The 25879-nt window shown below is 41.2% G+C and overlaps 1 protein-coding gene across 12 annotated transcripts in view; it reads right to left on the bottom strand.

Moving 5' to 3' along the window:
• The window catches only part of LOC112266616 (ubiquitin-associated protein 2-like), a 79248-nt gene that overhangs the window by 48825 nt on the left and 4544 nt on the right, over positions 1 to 25879 (bottom strand). For 11 of the 12 annotated variants that reach the window (XM_024444247.2, XM_024444248.2, XM_024444255.2 and 8 more), the window contains exons 2-7: positions 22601 to 22732; positions 13116 to 13193; positions 7551 to 7661; positions 7145 to 7319; positions 6798 to 6893; positions 3347 to 3401 (exon numbers count right to left, since the gene is read on the bottom strand). In XM_024444247.2, the coding sequence (XP_024300015.1) occupies positions 3347 to 3401; positions 6798 to 6893; positions 7145 to 7319; positions 7551 to 7661; positions 13116 to 13193; positions 22601 to 22687 (602 nt within the window). In that variant the 5' untranslated portion in view covers positions 22688 to 22732. The remainder of the gene's footprint in view (positions 1 to 3346; positions 3402 to 6797; positions 6894 to 7144; positions 7320 to 7550; positions 7662 to 13115; positions 13194 to 22600; positions 22733 to 25879) is intronic. The other variant, XM_024444253.2, reaches the window with a different exon arrangement.

The following is a 25879-nucleotide window of genomic DNA, read 5'->3' as shown; positions in this document are numbered from 1 at the left end:
CATTAACATGCAGGTTTGTCTGAGGTAGGGCTGGGCGATATATATAATTAATTTGAATGTATGTTTCAGAGCAATGTTTCTAATGCCTGTATCGCAAGAGTCAAGGTTAAAAAAAACGAACCGTTTTTATGAGCGTGTCTTTTTGGGTTCATCTCCTTCGCTCCTTCTGTGCGGTGTGCACTGTGCACCTTCCCACTTGCACACAGACTCCAAGTCTCTCCCCCTGCCCCCCACAACAACAAAGAAACTAAAGATCACTTCTTCCTCTCAGACAAGCGGTTTCAACTCACTATTTGCATTTGAGGTTCGGTCCAACAAAATCGGTCATATAGAAACCGAAACACATTGAGACATTTTACTGTAATAGAGGAAAACTTAACCTTTGTAACAATACCCTTTTTAGATCTCAACTCCCACATTTCAGAACTTAGCAGACTGTACTTGAGAGTAACAATGAACATGAAATGTATGCTCAGTTTGTCAAGCGCAGCATTGCAGTACCATGTATGCTAGCAGAATTTTAGCCACAGACTTATGTGCTAGCTGTCTAGGAGTTGGTCCTCCCCTTTGCTCCTACAAACAGCCTCCACTCTTCTGGGAAGGCTGTCCACCAGATGTTGGAGCTTTACTCAGCACTCAGTTGTCCCGTTCCGTGAGCTACCACTTTGCGGCTGAGCCGTTGTTGCTCCTCAATGTTTCCACTTCACAATAACAGCACTTAGTTGACCGGGGCAGCTCTAGCAGAGCAGAAATTTGGCAAACTGACCTGTTCGAAATGTGGGATCCTATGACGGTGCCACGTCGAAAGTCACTGAGCTCTTCAGGAAGGCCATTCTACTGCCAAAGTGTGTCTATGGCGATTGCATGGCTGTGTGATTGATTTTATACACCTGTCCGCAACGGGTGTTGCTGAAATGGTCGAATCCTCTCATATGAAGGGGGGTCCACACACACACTCTATCTATACACACACACAAGTTTGAAAAAAATGTAGATGTGATTTTTAGGCCATATCGCCCAGCCCTACTTTGAGGAAGCGTTTAAACCTGCTGCACCCCCTGGGAAAGAGCCCAGGCTATCATCGCCCATTCATCTTAATCCCACAAAGCCATCTAAACCCCACAAAGCCCGGTCTTTGACAACCCTAGAAATAGTAGACTGTCATCTCATCTCGCTTAATGCTAGTCCTAACACCTAGGACGAATTATATAGCCAACTAAGTGTTAATTCAATACAAAGTGACATACAGTGGGGCAAAAAAGTATTTAGTCAGCCATCAATTGTGCAAGTTCTCCCACTTAAAAAGATGAGGCCTGTAATTTATCATAGGTACACTTCAACTATGACAGACAAAATGAGAAGAAAAAAAATCCAGAAAAATCACATTGTAGGATTTTTTATGAATTTATTAGCAAATTATGGTGGAAAATAAGTATTTGGTCAATAACAAAAGTTCATCAATACTTTGTTATATACCCTTTGTTGGCAATGGCAGAGGTCAAACGTTTTCTGTAAGTCTTCACAAGGTTTTCACACACTGTTGCTGGTATTTTGGCCCATTCCTCCATGCAGATCTCCTCTAGAGCAGTGATGTTTTGGGGCTGTTGCTGGACAACACGGACTTTCAACTCCCTCCAAAGATTTTCTATGGGGTTGAGATCTGGAGACTGGCTAGGCCACTCCAGGACCTTGAAATGCTTCTTACGAAGCCACTCCATTGCCTGGGCGATGTGTTTGGGATCATTGTCATGCTGAAATACACTGCCACGTTTCATCTTCAATGCCCTTTCTGATGGAGGGAGGTTTTCACTCAAAATCTCACGATACATGGCCCCATTCATTTTTTCCTTTACACGGATCAGTCGTCCTGGTCCCTTTGCAGAAAAACAGCCCCAAAGCATGATGTTTACACCCCCATGCTTCACAGTAGGTATGGTGTTCTTTGGATGCAACACAGCATTCTTTGTCCTCCAAACACGACGAGTTGAGTTTTAACCAAAAAGTTATATTTTGGTTTCATCTGACCATATGACATTCTCCCAATCTTCTTCTGGATCATCCAAATGCTCTCTAGCAAGCTTCAGACGGGCCTGGACATGTACTGGCTTAAGCAGGGGGACACGTCTGGCACTGCAGGATTTGAGTCCCTGGCGGCGTAGTGTGTTACTGATGGTAGGCTTTGTTACTTTGGTCGCAGGTCATTCACTAGGTCCCCCCGTGTGGTTCTGGGATTTTTGCTCACCGTTCTTGTGATCATTTTGACCCCACGGCGTGAGATCTTGCGTGGAGCCCCAGATCGAGGGAGATTATCAGTGGTCTTGTATGTCTTCCATTTCCTAATAATTGCTCCCACAGTTGATTTCTTCAAACCAAGCTGCTTACCTATTGCAGATTCAGTCTTCCCAGCCTGGTGCAGGTCCTTTGACAGCTCTTTGGTCTTGGCCATAGTGGAGTTTGGGGTGTGACTGTTTGAGGTTGTGGACAGGTGTCTTTTATACTGATAACAAGCTCAAACAGGTGCCATTAATACAGGTAACGAGTGGAGGACAGAGGAGCCTCTTAAAGAAGAAGTTACAGGTCTGTGAAAGCTAAATATCTTGCTTGTTTGTAGGTGACCAAATACTTATTTTCCACCATAATTTGCAAATCAATTCATTAAAAATCCTACAATGTGATTTTCTGAATTTGTTTCTCATTTTGAAGTGTACATATGATGAAAATGACAGGCCTCTCATCTTTTTAAGTGGGAGAACTTGCACAATTGGTGGCTGACTAAATACTTTTTTGCCCCACTGTACAAGATACACTAATATGTCTTATGTTGAGTGAATTTGATACTACTCATTATCAAAGCTGGTTTAAAATCTCAGCACTGTGATCAACTTCAAAGCAATTGAAAGTATATAGGCTTCCTTATGTGATGACATCTAGGGCACTCAATGACCAGGGTTGGGTGAGACGATGCATACTGACAGACAAAACACACAACTCACACATACAAACCTGTGCCCCATTTAACCCAAAGGGAAGGGACAAGGAACTAGAACACACCATATGCCACAGACACAGAGCAGAACCCTATGTGCAACAAGCTCAATGCCCACCCATTGAGTTACAGATATGGTGTGGGTCTATCTATATTTGACTTTAATGCAAATCTGTTAATCAGAGACAGAAGAGCTCAGTGGAGTTACATAAGGGTTTATGTACAGCCCCGCATTTCAACTTGATTTGGCCAATGTATTAAGCCTTAACAATAGGCTGAGGTCCTGCTCTCTGGTGACCATGGCAACAGGTATGCAGGAAAATAAATCCCTCTCTGTGAGCAGCACAGGTGTTCACTTACCCCATGCCCTGTGCTGAAAACCTGCTCCCTCGCCTGCCTCGCTCACGCTCTTCCCCTAGAGAGAGGGACAGTCAAGTTACACTATTGAAAAAAACATAACACTACAGAAAATACAATGCATTGTCCTTGTGGAACATTTGCCTGCTTGAATGCATATTCAAATGTTATTGCGTGCCCTACAACAGATGGAGCCCTGCATTCTGCAACAATTTAGTCGCATTTTGTGACCCTTTGACTTGGCTGTAAGAGTAAAATGTTTATTTGGTGGAATCGGTGCAAGCTGCACATTCTACCTAGTCACCGCATTCCAAAGTCTTGTTTTTTGGGCGGCTAAAACCATGATTTGGTGAAACAGTAAAGTGCACTATTGTCATACGTCAATATTGAGCTAATAGGGAACAGTTTTACAATCGAGATATCAGATATGGCATTGAGCTACGGAGCATGCAAAATGCACACAGGCCATTGCGAGTGCATATAAGCCTCTTTGCCTAAATATAACAGGCCTCAAATTTACTGTTAGAATAATACATGGCTACTAGCAGTAGGTATTATATTTAGAGTTTACAATCAAGCTAATGTGTTTTGAGTTTACTTCCTCAGGTGGTGAATTAGCCCCAAATGATTTGACAGTAAAATGTAAGAACCTAATTGTCAACCCAAAATGTAATGACAATCATAAAAATATCTTGACTCATGCGTTCCTGCTTGGACGTTAGGAAAAAAAACACATATTTCTTGAATACCATCTCAGTAGTCTATTTACACTTTATAAAGATCTGGGAGTGACTTTATGAGATGGTTACCAATTATTTATATTGTGTGACAACAAGAAAAATATGTTTGGTGCTACAAAATCATGGGCTGGTGCCACCAAATGAAAAAGTTAGTGGCACCAGTGCCACCAGGGTAAAAGGTTAGTCTGGAGCCCTGGAATGCTATGATATCTTTGTTTTGACACTCTAGAGGGGACATAAAACCTTAGTTAATGTTGAGACCCTAGCTGTGTTTGAATACATATTAACATAATGAGTATACACTACATACTATTAGTTCATTTTATTATTCTGTAAACAAACGGTATCCTTTCAGTTGCCTGTCGATCAGAAGCTGATGCTGTTGCTATCAACCTCTTGCTAGCTTGTTAGCATAACAAATTACTAGCTAGACTTCGGGTGTGTTCGTAAATTCAAATCTGGAATGCCAGAGTGCGCTCTGAGCATTCGTAAATTCAGGGCGTTGTCAGATTGTCCGTTCTTAAATTCAGAGCGCACACTTGACACTATGGCTGTGGAATAGGGTTGATCTGAGCGTTCTGAACTCACAACGGCAATCAAGCACCCAAGCTAACATCTCAAGCTGACCATTTTACTCGCCTTAGCAGAGCTGGTTAACCTGTTTTCATGTTATCCAGAGCGTTGGTGACTAACTGTGATGCTGCCAAAAATTTAATTACTTTTTTTGCCGATGTTTAATGATACCAGCCACATTCAACAGGTGTTGAGCGTTTGTAAATTCATCAGTTATTCTGCGCTCTGCCTCTGGTAGTCAGATGAGTGCTCTGAAATCTGGGTAGATAGCCAGAGCGAATTTACGACCTGCATGACTATACCATTTAGCTAAGCTATGAATGATGTGAATAATCAAGTAAATAAAAGTTGAGTAGTTAGTTTGATAGCATAAAGAAAATATACTGGCAAGTTTGTTGTACGAGCAGCCTACTAATGTTACAGTAGGTAACTAACATACCTGATGCATACTGTTGTAATGATATGCTGTGCGGTTCGTAAGGATAGCGTAGCTAACAAATTGTCAGCCAACATAACGCGTAACATAACTTATTTGAAAAGACATTACTTAATTACATTGCTCAACATTTTGTTAACATTTGTCATAATTAGTTAAAGCAACGAATTTGTATCCGCTCTCGTCGGCTGCATATTTTCCGACAATTTCTTCAAATCTGAAAACGTTGTGAAGCAATGCCCATTTTCTGAAGAATTACATTATGGGCCCAAAAAGCACAGATAGTGTCCACTGCGTGTATACTTCATATTTTGGCAAATTTAGCACAACATCCGGGAACTTTTGGCATACTAACTATATCCATACAATGGCCAATAAGCATACTATATACTCAATTTATGTCACAAATAGTACGGTTAGTGTGAGTATTTGAACACAGCTCGTTTCAGGAGTCCAATCAACAAGCTCTTCACTCCGAAACCCATGGGCCATATTACGGTGCATTCTGAAAGTATGCAGACCCATTCCCCTTTTACACATTTTGTTACGTTACAGCCTTATTCTAAAATGGATTAAATAAATAAAAATCCTCATCAATCTACACACAATATCCCGTAATGACAAAGCAAAAACAGGGTAAGATATTTTTGCAAATGTATTAGAAATAAGACTGAAATACCTTATTTACATAAGTATTCAGAGCTTTTGCTGTGAGACTCAAAATTGAGCTCAGGTACATCCTGTTTCCATTGATCATCCTTGAGATGTTTCTACAACTTGGAGTCGGCAGGATTGCGTCAAGGCACAGATCTGGGGAAGGGTACCAAAACATTTCTGCAGCATTGAAGGTCCCCAAGAACACACTGGCCTCCATCATTCTTAAATTGGAAGAAGTTTGAAACCACCAAGACTCTTCCTAGAGCTGGCCGCTCGACCAAACTGAGCTATCTGGGTAGAAGGGCCTTGGTCAGGTAGGTGAACAAGAACCCAATGGTCACTCCGACAGAGCTCTAGAGATCTTCTATGGAGACGGGAGAGCCAGGACCCTCAAGAAGGACAATAATCTCTGCAGCACTCCACCAACCAGGCCTTTATGGTAGAGTGCCAGACAGAAACCCCTCTTCAGTAAAAGGCACATTATAGCCCACGTGGAGTAGGCTGTAAGGACTCTCAGACCATGAGAAACAAGATTCTCTGATCTGATGAAACCAAGGTTAATCGCTTTGGCCTGAATGCCAAACGTCACGTCTGAAGGAAACCTGGCACCCTCCCTACGGTGAAACATGGTGGTGGCAGCATCATGCTGTGGGGATGTTTTTCCAGCGGCAGGGACTGAGAGACAAGCCAACCTGACAAAGCTTGAGAGGATCTGCAGAGAAGGGGAGAAACTCCGCAAATACAGGTGTGCAAAGCTTGTAGTGTCATACCAAATAATACTCAAGTCTGTAATCGCTACCAAAGGTGCTTCAACAAAGTGCTGAGTAAAGTGTTTGAATACTTCTGTAAATGTTTTTTTTTTTTTTTTAGCAAACATTTCTAAAATTCTGTTTTTGCTTTTTGTCATTATGGGATAGCGTGTGTAGATTGGTGAGGGGAAAAAACTATTTAATCAATTTTAGAATAAGGCTGTAGCATAACAAAATGTAGAAAAAGTCAAGGGGTCTGAATACTTTCCGAAAGCACTCTATGTAGTGGAGAAACTTACCTCTTCCTCTGCCTCTCCCCCTGTGGCCTCGCTCTGTGCCCCTGCCTGCTATCCCAGCAGCCTTTCCGCCATCCAGACCATTCTCCTGTCCACGGACTGAGAGGAGAGGGAACATGCATGAGGTAGTGAGGGAAAACAGATGCGTGTGAAGTCAGAAATTAGGTTTGAAGTTAGAATGTCGGTTAAGTCGCTACAATGCGGGGTGGTTTTTTCTTCAGAAATCTAAGGTGAGAATATTTGTGGCACACACTGCCCCTCCATGACAACGGCAGGAGCCACAAAGGGTCTACACTGGGGTGCCAGTGTCACTTCCCATGACAATGCAAAGGTATGTGATCTCTACTCACACTCTCGTCCCCTGCTGGCCCCTCGGCCCCTGCGTGGGGCCCCACCTCTACGACGTGCCACGTCCCTCTCTGCTCCCCTCTCCCTGTTATCCTTTCCTTCCTCTCCGGTCTCAGCGTGGCCAGGCTCCTTCTGACCAGACACTCCTTTCTTCTTCCCCACCATCTCCCAAGAGTCCTGAGGAGACCGGTGAGGTGACCGACAGGGTTCAGTTTGATTATGTTAGGCAAAAGCTAACTTCCACTTAAGTCAAATTTGTACATAGTCTCCCACTGACAGGAATGCAAGACTAAATGAAAATCGATTTAAGTGGAAGTTAGGATTCGCCCTGTAGTGAGCTAGATGGGTAACCTTGTGAACTCCCTCCCTTTGGTCCAACTCATAAGCCCTGACAAAGGCCAAACTCACAGTATCTGGGCTACCCTCCAGCAACACATTGATGGCTCTGTTGACATCTCCGTTGCAGTCGTGCAGCGCGATCATGGACTCATCCTGGTCCTTGCCTGTGATGTCAATCAGCTGGATGGGGGAAACAGATGAGAATCTTCAGTGAGTATATTGCCATGTAGCCCAATACACTCGTACCGATACATGGGTTGAAAATGGCAGATTTGGTCACTGATAAGCGCCTAAATTGGAACGCAGCAATTGTACATGCTATAAATTACGTCAGAGCTTAGGCTCTGCGCTTCACAGTGCTATATGGATTTTGATTGACAGCCGTTCTGAACTTGAACACTGCACATGATAAGAAGTTGCCCACATCCCTCCTAATTGGGCAACTTTAGCAAAAACAATTGACTGGGAAATGAGGGAAATGCTGTAAATTAAGAGGACTCGATGTATTTTGAAAGATGAGACTAATTTTAACAAATACCACTTTGATGTCATACAAACAAGCCAAACACCCTTCCAAATGTGCACTTCACATTTCTATATCATATACAGTGTCAACATTTATCATTACTATGTCTGATGTAGTTACAAGATGAGATGGCATCATACCCTGGGTTGATCTGAACAGAATGAGCCCGTTTGTCTATTGTGAAGTAACACGCACCTGAATGCACTCATGACTCCTATGCACACCACAATTACAAATAAGTATCTCTGAATTGCTTTGCGAAAGCCTAACACTAAGATATAAAATACTAACTTAGCTAGTCATGTTGGCAATAGAACAAGCTTTGAAATGACGCCCACCTGACCCAGTTTGTAATTTAAAATGGTCTGTTTTTGGATTGCGTAAAAAGTAATAGGTGCAATGGCGGGGATGTAGGGTTGTAATTCCGAACAAAACTACAAGTGTGCCTGCTCTAGTCCCAAAACCACACAGCTAGGTCAGCAAAAAAAAAAGCACCTTGTAGTTGAACACTCTTCTTTGAGTCATAAAAGTACATTGAAATTACTTAGGAACTGTGCACACTTTGGAGAGGTGTGTTGCCACTTGGGAGACACCAGTTAGTCCTCTGTCAAACCCTTGTAATTTTTTGGTCTTATGTTGCTCCTACTTTCCAGGAATATTGTTATGTTACTGAATAAATGGAGTATTTTCAGATTTCGTAATCAACAAATGCAAAAAGTACAGTAAATGTAAAATCCACATAAAACCGTATAATGTTTGGATTCAGTCTTGTGGTAGGTGAACCTGTTGTGTCCTCAGCTTGTCTAATAAATTGTCCCATAATCTCAGAACTGTTCCCTTTCAATTGCTACCATGCTTATGCCTTTCCTATTTATTCTGTAAGAAAGATTTCAATATAGCCCTATCCACATAGCGCATTTGCGAAAAAAGCACAATTGTTGGACGACTGTACCCAACCATAAACACCAATGCCTTTCTTAAAACCAATACACAGAAGTATATGTTTTTAAACCTGCATATTTAGCTAAAAGAAATCCAGGTTAGCAGGCAATATTAACCAGGTGAAATTGTGTCATTTCTCTTGCGTTCATTGCACGCAGAGTCATGCGTGTTTGGGCAGCCTGGCTCATTGTGAACTAATTTGCCAGAATTTTATGTAATTATGACATAACATTGAAGGTTGTGCAATGTAACAAGAATATTTAGACTTAGGGATGCCACCCGTTAGATAAAATACCAAACGGTTCCGTATTTCACTGAAATAAACGTTTTGTTTTCTAAATGATAGTTTCCGGATTCGACCATATTAATGACCAAAGGCTCGTATTTCTGTGTGTTATTATGTTATAATTAAGTCTATGATTTGATAGAGCAGTCTGACTGAGCGGTGGTAGGCAGCAGCAGGCTCGTAAGCATTCATTCAAACAGCACTTTCATGTGTTTTGCCAGCAGCTCTTCGCAAGCACAGCGCTGTTTATGACTTCAAGCCTATCAGCCTAATGGTTGGTGTGACCGATGTGAAATGGCTAGCTAGTTAGCTGGGTGTGCGCTAATAGCGTTTCAAACGTCACTCGCTCTGAGACTTGGAGTAGTTATTCCCCTTGCTCTGCCAGGGCCGCGGCTTTTGTGGAGCGACGGGTAACGCTGCTTCGAGTGTGGCTGTTGTCGATGTGTTCCTGGTTCGAGCCCAGGTAGGGCCGAGGAGAGGGACAGAAGCTATACTGTTACACTGGCAATACTATAGTGCCTATAAGAACATCCAATAGTCAAAGGTATATGAAATACAAAAATGGTATAGAGCGAAATAGTCCTATAAATACTATATTAACTACAACCTAAAACCTCTTACCTTGGAATATTGAAGTCTCATGTTAAAAGGAACCACCAACTTTTATATGTTCTCATGTTCTGAGCAAGGAACTCGAACATTAGCTTTTTTACAAGGCACATATTGCACTTTTACATCCAACACTTTGTTTTTGCATTATTTAAACCAAATTGAACATGTTTCATTATTTATTTGAGGCTAAATTTATTTTTATTGATGTATTATATTAAGTTTAAATAAGTGTTCATTCACTATTGTTGTAATTGTCATTATTACAAATAAAAATACATATATTTTTTCAATTAAATGTTTTTTAAATAAAAAAAAACACGGCCGATTAATCGGTATCGGCTTTTTTGGTCCTCCAATAATCGGTATCGGCGTTGAAAAATCATAAAATCGGTCGACCTCTACTACAGGGTTTCCGTTAGTTGGCAATTGGCGGCTTTTGGCCAATAAAATATATGCAAAGTCGATAAATAAAACAGTTGCAGGCCAAAATGGCCGCGAGAAAAAAAATCCCAATGCTTTTTTCATTGATAGAAATACCAGTTGAAGGAAATACATTTGACCGCCATGCTTATAGGTCTATAGGTTAATTTGCATAATTTTGTGTAATTAAAAATTGTCCTGTGTATTTTTATTAGTCATCATGCATCTTATTTATTCAACAACTATCACACGCGAAAAGCATACAGAGGCTATTTTGAGAAGGATTTCTTTTGCAGCTCTTCAGCTGGTTGCTGCTAGAGTAAAATGTGTGTTTTTATAAGCCCATTCATTCCACAACAATTCTAAATACAATTGCGTGTTAAAAACAGTTTTGGTGCATGATTAAAGCATTACTATTTTTATTTCTCAACGGGTAATTGAAGAGCGCCTCCCATTCACAATTCAAGTGCAAGCAACAGGCTATCAGCACATTACCCACCACTTTACAATGTGAGTTGGAGACATACTTAATTGTTTGAAACCTGAATTTTTGCTTCATATTATGAGGCATGTCTTACCTGGCATCAAAGTAGCCAATAGGCAAACTCCAACCATGGAAATGTGGAGGCAATTCTTTTATTAAAAAAAAGACTTCATAGGTGCGTGTGAGTTTCCTACCATTTCTACAATTCAGTGTGCCAGGTATGATTTTCATATGCACATTTTCGTGGAACAGTTTCATTTCAATAATAACGTTTTATTTTCTCAAAATCATTGCCACGTGGTTAATCATAAAAATCTGAATCGAAATGATACAAATCTAAAAGTCAACGTATGCGAGATCACCAGCCATATAGACACATTGAGACATTGTGATCCATTGGCGGCTAAATATATGAGTGAATGGAACCACAGCAGTAGGCCTACAACTTCCATTGCCCTTTCACACTGAGGATGGGTGATTATCGAGGGGGAGATAGTTTTTAGAAAAATCTTTACAACATATACTGTGAGGAACTATAGTTTCAATGTATAATTCGCAATGGATGGAGAAAAAAAAACGGCTTCCTACATTTCCGCACAGCAGGTCAGGTACTTCTATCCGTGTTCAGCTGCACGCACTCTCTCAACATTATCAGGACAGAGAAAAAACAGACACTTGCACATTGCTCACATGGCGCACTCAAAACAAAAGACAATGAAATAATTGACAAATCTCATAGATTATGGTTATGAAATAAACCCAAACTGGTTTATCGCATGTGCAGCAGGTTGTGAACTCTGCAAACAACATTTCCACTCAGAATGATAACTGTAATTGGCTAATTAACATGCATTACACAAATGTTATGTAACCAAATGATGGGGATTAAGGAGATATTTACTACTGGTGAAATACGTAAATGGGGAATTGACAAAAACAAAACAAAGGGCTAACAATTCACACAATGAAACAATTGAAACAATTCCAGGCTGTATCACAACTGGCCGTGATTGGGAGTCCCATAGGATGGCACACAATTGGACCAGTGTTGTGCGGGTTAGGACATCATTGTAAATAAGAACCATTCTGCCACACCACTCCCCTTCTTGTCTTAACATTTTAAATTATACTCAAGACATTATCAACACACACAGTTTAGATGCTGTTTTGCAAGGAGGAATGGGAAAAAATTTCAGTCTCTCGATGTGCAAAACTGATAGACATACCCCAAGCGACTTACAGCTGTAATCGCAGCAAAAGGTGGCGCTACAAAATATTAACTTAAGGGGGCTGAATAATTTTGCACGCCCAATTTTTCAGTTTTTGATTTGTTAAAAAAGTTTGAAATATCCAATAAATGTCGTTCCACTTCATGATTGTGTCCCACTTGTTGTTGATTCTTCACAAAAAAATACAGTGTTTCGCAAAGTTCAAGGGGGCCGAATACTTTCGCAAGGCACTGTACATAATTTTGGCAACAGTACTTCCATTTACTTCCCTATTGGACTCATAGCTATGCCATTTCTCTCCTGTTCTATTGGTTCTTATCAACATTTTTTCATTGTCTAGAAGCCAAAGACACAAGCCTAGTCGTATTAGCAACCCATCCTAGTTGTTGCATCTTAGATTCCCCCTCTATCTAGGTTTCTAACAGCGATTTTCTTCGGTCACATATGGAACGCTATCAGATGCGCTGTTTCGAATGGTGTTTTCCCAGGTGAGCCGTTCTCCCCCGCAAATTGAAATTTGGCAAATGTTTGAAAGTGACGTTTTATTGGCTGCTTCATTACATGAGTTGCATGTTCTGTTAAGATGCATTACCATAATCTAAATGTGATTTCCGTCATTCTAAGCACAGTGGGCGGACTCATTAATGGGCTGTGCACCAAATCAATTCACATTTTATTGGTTTCATACACATGGTTAGCAGATGTTAATGCAAGTGTAGCGAAATGCTTGCGTCTCTACTTCCAACAGTGCAGTAATATCTAACACGTAATCTAACAAATTCACAACTATCTGATACACACAAATGTAAAGTGATGAATAAGAATATGCACATATAAATATATGGATGAGAGATGGCCGTGCAGCATAGGCAAGATGCAGTAGATTGCATAGAATACAGTATATACACATTAGAGATGAATAATGAAGGGGTCCGGTAAATTTCTCAAATGATGAGTAAATAAAAATTTTCCCAGACACGTTGGCTGGCGCCAAAATTTCCTAAAGGGAAACCCTGGAACAATACTAGATCTCTTTGAATGTACATCAATGTAACGGACCTCCCTTCAGGCAGCAAAAAGGGTCTAAAAGCGCAGTGGGATGCTACATGTGATGAAAGGAAGGCTAAGTTCTCACCTGCTTGACTTTCTCTTCAAAGTCAGCATCATTGTGGTCCGAAATCATCTGCGCGAGTCGGATCTGCTCAGCAGTGGCCTGTGTGGAGAAAGGGTGGAACATCAACTTCTAAGTCACCACAAAGTTGTTTAAAGGGGTCTCTTATGTCATCTCAATGACAATCGTTCCACCCATTAAGAATTGGTTCGGTACTACGTGTAGCTTTTCCATCACTATTAAACAAACAATTAAAGGGTCTATTCAATCCGGCAAATGCTGCATGACTGCTCAATCGGAAATTACCTTTACATTTCTATTGCGCAATCTAACGCTTCAGCGATAGAGCCCCAAGTCAAAAAATGCACAGGTGGGTGATCCTGACAACATAAAATCATACAGAACTCAGTGTTTTCCACTTAAATTAATATAGGTCATTTTTCAATTCGCTAGTCAGAAATAAAAGTTGTCCGAGCCCTCTCCACTAGAAGGAACAATATGCATCTCCTAGCTATCTATTGTTAGGACAGGTGTCGCCCTGTCAGTCATCAAGCGAGTGATGACAGAAAAACACTGATACGGGGCAGTGTTATTTGTGCACTGGGGTTGGTTGTAGTTCAATTTCATTACACGGAGTGAGGAGAGAAAAATGCTTCATCGTTCATGAGAGAATTTCAGGGTTCTTTTGTACTACCATTTTACTCATATACAGTGCATTTGCAAAGTATTCAGACCTCTTGACTTTCTCAACTTTATTACGTAACAGTCTTATTCTAAATAAATGTTTTCACAATCTACACACAATTCCCTCTTAATGACAGAGCAAAAACAGGTTGTTTTTTTTGTGCAAATTTATTCAAAATAAAAACAGAAAAACCTGTACATAAGTACTCAGCCCCTTTGCTATGAGACTTGAAATTGAGATCAGGTGCATTGTGTTTCCATTGATCATCCTTGAGATGTTTCCACAACTTGATTGATGTCCAACTCTGGTAAATTCAATTGACTGGACATAATTTGGAAAGGCACACACCTGTGTATATAAGGTCAGGGAGGTGACCAAGAACCCAATGGTCACTCTGACAGAGCTCTAGAGTTCCTCTGTGGATATAGGAGTACCTTCCAGGAAGTCAACCATCTCTGCAGAACTCCACCAAATCAAGCCTTCATGGAAGAGTGGCCAAACGGAAGTCACTACTCAGTAAAAGGCACAGGATAGCCCTCTTGGAGTACGCCAAAAGGAACCTAAAAGGACTCTCACTCCTGTAGCATCATACCCAAGAAGACTCGACAATGTAATCGCTGCGAAAGGTGCTTCAACAAAGTACTGAATAAAGGGTCTGAATACTTAGTTGAAGTCAGAAGTTTACATATACTTAGGTTGGAGTCTTTAAAACTCGTTTTTCAACCACTCCACAAATGTCTTGTTAACAAACTATAGTTTAGGCGGTTAGGACATCTAATTTGTGCATGACACAAATCATTTTTCCAACAATTGTTTACAGACAGATTATTTCACTGTATCACAATTCCAGTGGGTCAGAAGTTTTACATACAATAAGTTGGCTGTGCCTTTAAAAAGCTTGGAAAGTTCCAGAAAATGTAAGGGCTTAAAGAAGCTTCTGATAGTCTAGCCATCATTTGAGTCAATTGGAGGTGTACACGTGGATGTATTTCAAGGCCTACCTTCATACTCAGTGCTTCTGTGCTTGACATCATGGGAAACTACCGTCATCATGAAGTGCTTTGAGAGATTAGTCAAGGATCATATCGCCTTCACCCTACCTGACACCCTAGACCCACTCCAATTTGCTTACCGCCCCAATAGGTCCAGAGAGGACGCAATCACACTGCCCTAAAGCATCTGGACTTGAGAAATACCTATGTAAGAATGCTGTTAATTGACTACAGGACAGCATTTAACACCATAGTACCCTCCAAACTTGTCATTAAGCTCGAGACCCTGGGTCTCGACCCTGCCCTGTGCATCTGGGTCCTGGACTTGACGGGACGCCCCCAGGTGGTGAGGGTAGGAAACATCTCCACCCCGCTGATGCTCAACACTGGGACCCCACAAGGGTGGGTTCTCAGCCCTCTCCTGTACACCCTGATCACCCATGACTGCGTGGCCATGCACGCCTCCAACTCAATCATCAAGTTTGCAGATGACACAACAGTAGTGGGCTTGATTACCAACAACGACACGATGGCTTACAGGGAGGAGGTGAGGGCCCACCTCACACTCAACGTCAACAAAAGGAGATGCTCGTGGACTTCAGGAAACAGAAGAGGGTGCACCCAGCTATCCATATCGACGGGACAGTAGTGTAGAAGGTGGAAAGTTAAGTTCTTCGGCGTACACATCAAGGAACAAACTGAAATGGTCCACCCACAGACAGCGTGGTGAAGGCGCAACAGCGCCTCTTTAAACCTCAGGAGGCTGAAGAAATGTGGCTCGTCACCAAAAACACAAACTTTCACAGATGCACAATCGAGAGCATCCTGTCGGGCTGTATCACCGCCTGGTACGGCAACTGCTACCCCCACAACCGTAAGGCTGTGTGTAGTGAGGTCTGCACAACGTATCACCGGGGGAAAACTACCTGCCCTCCAGGACACCTACAACACCCGATGTCACAGGAAGGCCAAAATTATCATCAAAGACAACAACCACCCGAGCCACTGCCTGTTCACCCCGCTATCATCCAGAAGGCGAGGTCAGAACAGGTGCATCAAAGCTGGTACCGAGAGTGAGGTCTGCACAAGCTGAAAAACAGCTTCTATCTCAAGGCCATCAGACTGTTAAACAGCCATCACTAACATTGAGTAGCTGCTGCCAACATACTGGCTCAAAATCTCTAGCCACTTCAATAATTAAAAATGGGATGTAATAAAGGTATCACTAGTCACTTTAAACAAACGCCACTTCATATATTGTTTACATACTCTACATTACTCATCTCATATGTATATACTGTACTTTATACCATCTACTGTATCTTGCCTATGCCATTCGGCCATCGCTTATCCATATATTTATATGTACATATTCTTATTCATTCCTTAACACTTGTGTGTAAAAGGTAGTTGTTGTGGAATTGTTGCATTACTTGTTAGATATTACTGCATGGCCGGAACTAGAAGCACAAGCATTTCGCTACACTCGCCATGTATGTGACCAATAAAATTTGATTTGATTTGAAAATCAAAAGAAATCAGACAAGACATCAAGAAAAAAATTGTAGACCTCCACAAGTCTGGTTCATCCTTGGGAGCAATTTCCAAACGCCTGAAGGTACCACGTTCACCTGTACAAACAATAGTATGCAAGTATAAACACCATTGGACCACATAGCCGTCATAAGCTCAGGAAGGAGACGCGTTCTGTCTCCCAGAGATGAACGTACTTTGACGAGAGTTCAAAACAATCCCAGAACAGCAGCAAAGGACCTTGTGAAGATGCTGGAGGAAACAGGTACAAAAGTATCTGTATCCACAGTAAAAAAAACTAGTAGTAAAAACCTATATCGACAATCTGAAAGGCAGCTCAGCAAGGAAGAAGCCACTGCTCCACCAACCGCCATAAAAAAGCCAGACTACGGTTTGCAACTGCACATGGGGACAAAGATCGTGCATTTTGATCGTGCATCTCGTCTGATGAAACAAAAAATATAACTCTTTGGCCATAATGACCATCGTTATGTTTGGAGGAAAAAGGGGAGACTTGCAAGCCGAAGTACACCATCCAAACCGTGAAGCACTGGGGTGGCAGCATCATGTTGTGGGGTGCTTTGCTGCAGGAGGGACTGGTGCACTTCACAAAATAGATGGCATCATGAGGCAGGATAATTATGTGGATATATTTAAGTAACATCTCAAGACAGTCAGGAGTTAAAGCTTGGTCGCAAATGGACAACGATCCCAAGCATACTTCCAAAGTTGTGGCAAAAAGGCTTAAGGACATCAAAGTCAAGGTATTGGAGTGGCCATCACAAAGCCCTGACAACAATCCTATAGAAAATTTGTGGGCAAAACTGAAGAAGCGTGTGCAAGGAAGGAGGCCTAGAAACCTGACTCATTTACACCAGCTGTGTCAGGAATGGACCAAAAATCACCCAACTTATTATGGGAAGCCTGTGGAAGGCTAACCAAAATGTTTGACCCAAGTTAAACAATTTAAAGGCAATGCTACCAAATACTAATTGAGTGTATGTAATCTTCTGACCCACTGGGAATGTGATGAAAGAAATAAAAGCTGAAAAATCATTCTCTCTAGTATTATTCTGACATTTCACATTCTTAAAATAAAGTGGTGACCTAAGACAGGGAATCTTTACTAGGATTACATGTCAGGAATTGTGAAAAACAGAGTTTAAAATGTATTTGGCTAAGGTGAATGTACACTTCCGACTTCAACTGTATGTAAAATGTGATATCATTTTTTTATTTAAAATACATTAGCAAAAATGTCTGTTTTTGTCATAATGGGATATTGTGTTTAGATAATTTTTTTAAATAATTTTTAAAAATCCATTTTCAAATAAGGTTGTAACTTAAAATGTGGAAAAATTAAAGGGGTCTGAAAGCTTTCCGAATGCACTGTATAGGCCTTAAAATGTGTGCCAACGGATTTTTGTTGTTGTTGTTATTTCTTATATTAACGTTTGTGTCATTCCACACAACCTGAAAGAACCACTGGATATCAGAGGCGCGTTAACTCACCAGCATTCTGACCAGAAACATGACTTTTATGAATTGAATCATTTGTACGTACCCCTCAAGGAAATTGAACTTATCCCAGAGGCTGCTCCAAGACGCCACCGGTGGAGAAAAGGTTTAAGGAGTGGACTTCTAGTCTAAATCCAGGAGGCGTGCACACCATCCACCGATTCCGAGTATATTACTTGCTAATGTTCAGCCCCTGGTCAATAAAGTAGATGAGCTCAGGGCCCGGATCTCCTTCCAGAAAGACATCAGGGACTGTAACATACTGTTTCACAAAATCATGGCTCTCTCCGGATTAACTGTCCCCGTCCATAAGGCCAGCTGGGTTCTCAGTACATCGCACAGACAGGAATAAAGAACTCTCCGGGAAGAAGAAAGGCAGAGGAGTGTTTCATGATTGACTACTCATGATGTGATTGTGATAACGTACAAAAATCAAGTCCTTTTGTTCACCCGACCTAGAATACCTCACAATGAAATGCCTGACCGTATTACCTCCAAAGAGAATTATCTTTGGTTAGTCACAGCCGTGTATATTCCCCCTCAAGCCAATACCACAATAGCCCTAAAGGAATTACACTGGACTTTGTGCAAACTGGAAACCACATATCCTGAGGCAGCATTTATTCTAGCTGAGGACTTTAAAAAATAAAATCTGACTAAAACGCTACCGAAGTTCTGTCAACACATTGCCTGTAGTACTCACGCTTCAAAAACTCTCAACCAAAGTAGGGATGCATAATATATCGGTGAACTTATCAGAATCGGACGATATTAGCTAAAAATGCCAACTTCGTTATCGGCCAATGTCTAGTTTAACACCCGATGTGCAAAACCGATGTCAAAGCTGACGTGCTTACCTATATAACGAAGGTACATGACGTAATGACGCCACATAAAATTTTGCGCAATACGTGCAACACAGCATTCCTAAACTAGCCCACAATGTGTGCTGTGTGTTAAGCAGTCAACAAGTCATGGAGTCATTTGAAAGAGTAACAAAATGTCAGCGAGAAAACTCAAAAGGTGAAATCCATTAAAGCCAAGATAATGGAATTCATTGCCATTGACAATCAACCACTCTCTGTCGTGGGTGATGTTGGCTTTCGCCGACTGGTCGAGCACCGGATAAATCTACCAAGTGCGCTATTTTTCCGATGTTGCCCTACCAGAGTTACACAGTAATAGCATCACGGTAATTAGCTTCACGACATACATACTATGGAACACCGTTTGGGTCTTTGCGTGTCAAAAAAGATATATTAGCACGGTCAAAGCTGTACAAAAAAAGTCAGCAAACACCGGCCTCGAACGATGTGTTTACAATACCGCGTTGGTAATACAGCATCATTTGTTCGACCGCAACTTCTGGGGTAGCTAGCTTTAGCTTGGTACCTAGCTAGCACCAATACAACTAGCCTGAAAACAATGACCAGTAGAAACTGCAGTCATTTTCATTATTCTTAGCAATGATTTAGGAATCCTTGTAAGTATTAGCTAGGTTGCCACCTGTTGTTCGCCTCGTGAAATTGAACTTCAGTTCATGAAAATAAATAGCTAGTCAGCTACTTATCCTGTTGCCCAAAGCTAACGGTATAAGCAGCCAGCTAGCGTCGTCTGGTTAGTGAGGCTCGACCGGACTGGGTTATGTGTTGTGAAGCTAGCCACAAAAAGGATTAGGCACAATAGCGGAATTTGCAGTTTGCCTTCAAAATACAAGTATGTAATTGACAATAATGCAAATTAATACAAATAGTAGAATTATGCCATCATTTTATTTAAGGCTAACCTCAAAGTCCACTATTGTGGCTAATCCTTTTTGTGGCTAGCTACAACATAGATGGGTCCGACCACCATTAATCAAATAAGAACCGTCTTATAAATTAGGATTATTTTAGATGACACATAGCTATATAGTTAGCGAGTTAACTATAGCAACTGAAACAGATTGTTTGCATCCATGAGCTGGCTAGATTTATTTATGACCAGTACTCTAGGTGCACGAGACAACTTTACCAGCATCATAGCATACGTATCGATGAATCGTTATGACATCTGAAATACGAGTGAGTGTAATCAATGTGTAATAACTACGTAAAAAATGTATGAACGCGTTAAATTGTGACACGCAATCATATTCAGGTCCTGATTGGTCAACAAGCTTATTTGACATGTCAAATAGTTTTAAATAGTACATTTTTTGACACGCAAAGACCCAAACGGCCTTCCATAGAAATCCTGGTTGAGAATGAAACGACTGAACAACGAAACAGCACAGCAAGTAAGTGAAAAAAATAGGTTTTGAGTCGGCCTGCCCCGGCCAAACCAGGACGATGCTGGGCCAATTATGCGCCGCCCTATGGGACTCCCAATCCCGACCGGATGTGATACAGCCTGGATTCGACCAGGGACTGTAGTGACGCCTCTTGCATTGAGATGCAGTGCCTTAAACCGCTGCTTCCATTTGTGTGTGAACTATTTAACTGCACTAGAATGCTTAAGAGGGCGCAACATTTTAAATATCGGTATTGTTTTTATTTGGCATGGAAAATATCAGATATCGGTATCGGACAAAAATGTCATATCGGTGCATCACTAGCGCTAAGGACTATTCAACACTGGGTTTGACCAATCGGAATCCATGCTTAAAGATTGTTTTGGTCACACAGACTGGGACATGTGCCAGGTAGCCTCAGAAAAACATTTGATGTATACACGAACACCGCGACTGAGTTCATCAGGAAGTATATAGGGGATGTTGTTCCCACTGGGACTATTAAAACCTACCCAAACCAGACCAGACCAAACCGTGGATAGATGGCAGCATTCACGCAAACCTGAAAGCGCGATCCACCGCATTTAACCAATGCAAGGTGACGGGGTATATGGTCAAATACGAAAAGTATATTTGTAGTTCCCTCCGTAAGGCAAACAAACAGGCAAAAAGTCAGTAGAGTCAAAGTGGAGTCACAATTCAACAGCTTAGACACGAGACAAGCGGCAAGGTCTCTACAAAGGGAAATTGCGCTGCAAGTCCTGCCTCTCCCATCTCCTCATTGGTTATACCCACTTGGGTGACTGAAGACGAACGAGGTCCGTGGCGGAAATGCACCGAATTTATGAAAGTTTCCAACCGCAATATAAAGTCACGAGAAGAAAACGTCTGGAAGAATGAGAGATGACTAGAAACGCGTCGGTTGACCGTTTTATGTATGGATTAGAGTAGAGTTGGTGGAGTAGAGGACCTTGTGCATTTCAGGTAACATAACTTCCCAGGACAAATTAGCTAGCAACAGCAAGCTAGCTAATTACAACAAATTAGCTAGCAAGTTAGCTAGCTAAATTGCCATAAATGTTGAATGCATTTTGACCTGTACCCAAATTAATATAATTGATTCAGAGTTTGTTTTGATATTTTAATCGGTGTGTCGTGATCGTGTTTGGTGTGGGGGGACAAAATTAATTTATGCACGATGGTGCACGAGCACAGATGATTTGGGTTCCATGTCAGAGCATGCGCAGACCAGCTGGCTGGAGTGTTAACGGCATGTTCAATCTCTCCCTATTCCAGTCTGCTGTCACAACTTGCTTCGATATGTCCACCATTGATTTCTTGGGTACAGGAACAAAGGTAACTGAACTACGAATTATTCAGTATCGGCTTTTTTTGATCATCAAATAAATTGGTATCGGCGTTGAAAAATCATAAATCGGTCAACCTCATGTATGTATGTATGTATGTATACACACACAGTGGGGAGAACAAGTATTTGATAACCTGCAAAATCGGCAGTGTTTCCTACTTACAAAGCATGTAGAGTTCTGTAATTTTTATCATACGTACACTTCAACTGTGAGACAGAATCTAAAACAAAAATCCAGAAAATCACATTGTATGATTTTTAAGTAATTAATTTGCATTTTATTGTATGACATAAGTATTTGATCACCTACCAACCAAGTAAGAATTCCGGCTCTCACAGTTTTTCTTTAACTGACTTGCCTAGTTAAATAAAGGTTAAATAAAATATCACAACATTTCTTAATCTGGGAGGTAAATTTGATAAAGTACTCAATCATTTTGCTGTGTATTTCAGATGGAACCATTAGAATGTACCAGAGACACCAAAATATGGGTCAGGCGGCAAAAAATGTTATTGCTCAGGGGAGGCCTGGCTGGTTACTTTTTTTATTTGGCTGGCTACTCCAGATACCTGTGGAAAACACTGAGTACTACTTCCAACTAAGGCATTGCACCATGAAAACTAAAGCGTCTGCTGTTGGGTCAGTGTGTGCTCCCCGAAATGGCACCCTATTCCTTAAAAAGGTGCACTGATTTTGACTAGGACTGTAATTGCAATGTTTTTTGCATGGCAAAAATGAAGACACGAAGCAGACCAGTCTCTTCGGTCTTTTAAAAACCTGATGTATGTAAAATATTGTGTGCTATAGTTTGGATGACAACATGTTTGTTTCAAACTTTAGGGCTGTTTTCCTTAAGAAGATAAATCTGCTTTGTGTTGTGATTCCTTGCCATGATACTAATGCGTATCGCGATACTGGTTTTGTCTTGGCCCTACTTTTTACCATAGGGCTCTGGTCAAAAGTAGTGCACTTTAGGAAATAAGGTGTCATGTGGGACACACCCCAATGTAAAATCATCCAGAACCACTTCCAATGTGTTTCACCATGAAAACTAATGCATCAGCTGTTGGGTCAGTGTGTGATGTGACTAAGTGCATGACATCCTGTGTGGGCAGCAGGGCCACGGGCCAGGTACCAACCTGAGGCCTCTGCTTGTGCTGTGTCTGGCCTGTCTGCGTCTGCTGCTCCCAGCTGCCGCGGGCTCGGTTTCCGCCCACTGGGGTCATAGTTTACAGTATATACAAATAACAGTATTTACAAAGGAATAACACCTGCGAAAGAAAAATGGGAGAGTGAGGTTCTGTGGCAAATAGAAGGGGTCCAGGGTCCTCCCAGACTAAGAAGCTCAGTTCTGGTGACTTTAAAAGGACATTCCACAACCTAAATGAACAAAACATGATTTCTACAATAAGATGGGTAAAATTCTTAATATACAGGACCATGCATATAGCTTATACTATCAGGTATGCTATTAGCAATAAACATTATCACATGTAGTCCAAATGATGCAGCATAGTGGCTATAAATAATTTGGCTGAAGCATGGGGCTACATTTACCCTATTGGACTAATCATTAGCGAGATCCCAAAAGTAAATATTTTAACTAATCAGCACCCTATTGATGAATTGTATGTCCCAAAAAAACTTACATAAACACAGGAATATAATGTAGGCCTAACTCTTAGGGTAACTTGGGGTAATCAGCCACAGGGTAATGCGCACCTTGCCTGTACTTCTCACAGGAACAACTTCATGCCCCCCCAAACGGTTTGACAAACTCACAGTAAATACTGTCCAGTGGGGCAAAAAAGTATTTAGTCTCTGTCATTGCCAACAAAGGGTATATAAAAGTATTGATGAACTTTTGTTATTGACCAAATACTTATTTTCCACCATAATTTGCAAATAAATTCATTATAAATCCTACAATGTGATTTTCTGGATTTTTTTTTCTCATTTTGTCTGTCATAGTTGAAGTGTACCTATGATGAAAATTACAGGCCTCATCTTTTTAAGTGGGAGAACTTGCACAATTGGTGGCTGACTAAATACTTTTTTACCCCACTGTATATCAGGATACTATTTGAATATATATAGTCTCATTTTTGTAAGATCACAAAAAAAAAATTGCACAAGTTTCCTGTACCAAAAACCTCTATTTTTCCTTCATAGCTTGTCCACCATCCTTTTAAATAGGAAGCCAATTTGTTTTCATGACAGTTCAAAACTCATTCTCATGGCTCTCTTTACCCTCTGCTGCATATGGTGAGCAATCTGTTTGGAACATTAAATAGCCATAAAAATACTGTTCAAAAATATAAAAATGCAACATGTACAGTGTTGGTCCAATGTTTCATGAGCTGAAATAAAATATCCCAGAAATGTTTCCTAATGCACAAGAAGTGTATTTCTCTCAAATGTTGTGCACAAATTTGTTTACACCCCTTTTAGAGAGCATTTCTTCTTTGCCAAAATAATCCATCCACCTGACAGGTGTGGTATATCAAAAAATGATTGAACAGCATGATCATGACAGAGATGCTCCCTGTTCTGGGGGACAAAAGGCCACTAAAATGTGCAGTTGTAACAATACAATGCCACAGATGCCTTAAGTTGAGGTAGTGTGCAGAGACTGCAGGAAAGTCCAACAGGGCTGTTGCCAGAGAATTGAATGTTAATTTCTCTACCATAAGCCGCCTTCAATATTATTTTAGAGACTTTAACAGTACGTCCAACCAGACACACAACCGCTACCACGTGTAACCACACCAACCCAGGACCTCCACATCCGGCTTCTTCACCTGCAGGATAGTCGGAATGAGGTGGAGTATTTATGTCTGTGTAAAGTCCTTTTGTGGGGAAAAACTCATTCTGATTGTCTGGGCCGAGCTCCCTAGTGGGTGGGCCTATGCATTCCCAAGTCACCATGGCTGGGTCCCTGGCCAGTCATGTGAAATCCATAAATTACAACCTAATTAATTTAATTCAATTGACTAATTTCCTTCTATGAACTGTAACTCAGTAAAATCTTTGAACTTGTTGAATCTTACGTTTATATTTCTGTTCTGTATAGAATCGTGAGAATTGCAATACATATCGTTCAGGCAAATGAGGGGGAAAAGCGCACCTATCCGGAAGGCCAAAGTTAGTTAGTTTAAGGAGCAGTTCTCTCTCTCTGTGGGACTAACCCCAAGAAGTTCTGGAAAACAGTTAAAGACGTGGAGAATAAACCCTGCTCCTTTACAACTGCCCATGTCCTTTAATGTTGATGTGGTTGTTACTGACAAGAAGCACATGGCTGAGCTTTAATCACCACTTCATTAAGTCAGGATTCCTATTCGACTCCGCCATGCCTCCTTGCCCATCCCAAATTTCCTCATCCCAGTCCAACATTTCCTTATCCCGTCCAACATTTTCTCATCCTCCACACCTTCTAATGCGACTATCCCCGATGCTGCTCCCTCTTTTTCCCCTGCCCCGCAACAAAGTTTCTCCCTGCAAGCAGTCACTGAGTCCGAGGTGCGCAAGGAGCTCCTGAAACTTCACCCCCAAAAAACATCTGGATCAGATGGTTTAAACCCTTTCTTTAACTTCTTATGGCTGCAGGGGCAGTATTGAGTAGCTAGGATGAAAGGTGCCCAGAGGAAACGGCCTGTTCCTCAGTCCCAGTTGCTAATATATGCATATTATTAGTAGTATTGGGTAGACAACACTCTGACGTTTCTAAAACTGTTTGAATGATGTCTGTGAGTATAAACAGAACTCATATGGCAGGTAAAAACCTGAGAAGAAATCCAAACAGGAAGTGGGAAATCTGAGGTTGGTCGATTTTCAACCCAGCCCCTATTGAATACAGTGGGATATTGGTTGTGTTGCACTTCCTAAGGCTTCCACTAGATGTCAACCATCTTTAGAAACTTGAATGAGGCTTCCACTGTGATGTGGGGCCGGATGAGAGCTGTTTGAGTCAGTGGTCTGGCAGAGAACTAGGTCCTGGTCATGCGCATTTCACATGAAAGCGACCTGCTTTTCTACAGGCAATGGAATTCTCCAGTTGGAACATTATTGAAGATTTATGATAAAAACCATCCTAAAGATTGATTCTATACTTAGTTTGAAATGTTTCTATACTTAGTTTGAAATGTTTCTACGAAATGTACTATAACTTTTTGAAGTTTTCGTCCAACGTTCAGCTGGACCTGCACGAGCGTTTGGATTTGTGTACTAAACGTCATAACAAAAGTAGCTACTTGTACATAAATAAATGGACATAATCGAACAAATCAAACATTTATGGTGGAACTAGGATTCCTGGGAGTGCATTCTGATGAAGATCAAAGGTAAGGGAATATTTATAATGTTATTTCTGATTTCTGTTGACGCCAACATGGCGGATTAAAAAAAAATTCAAATCTGAG

This window comes from Oncorhynchus tshawytscha, linkage group LG13 (genome assembly GCF_018296145.1).
Source record: "Oncorhynchus tshawytscha isolate Ot180627B linkage group LG13, Otsh_v2.0, whole genome shotgun sequence".
Lineage (NCBI taxonomy): Eukaryota > Metazoa > Chordata > Actinopteri > Salmoniformes > Salmonidae > Oncorhynchus > Oncorhynchus tshawytscha.
This window is presented reverse-complemented; position numbering and strand designations above follow the sequence as displayed.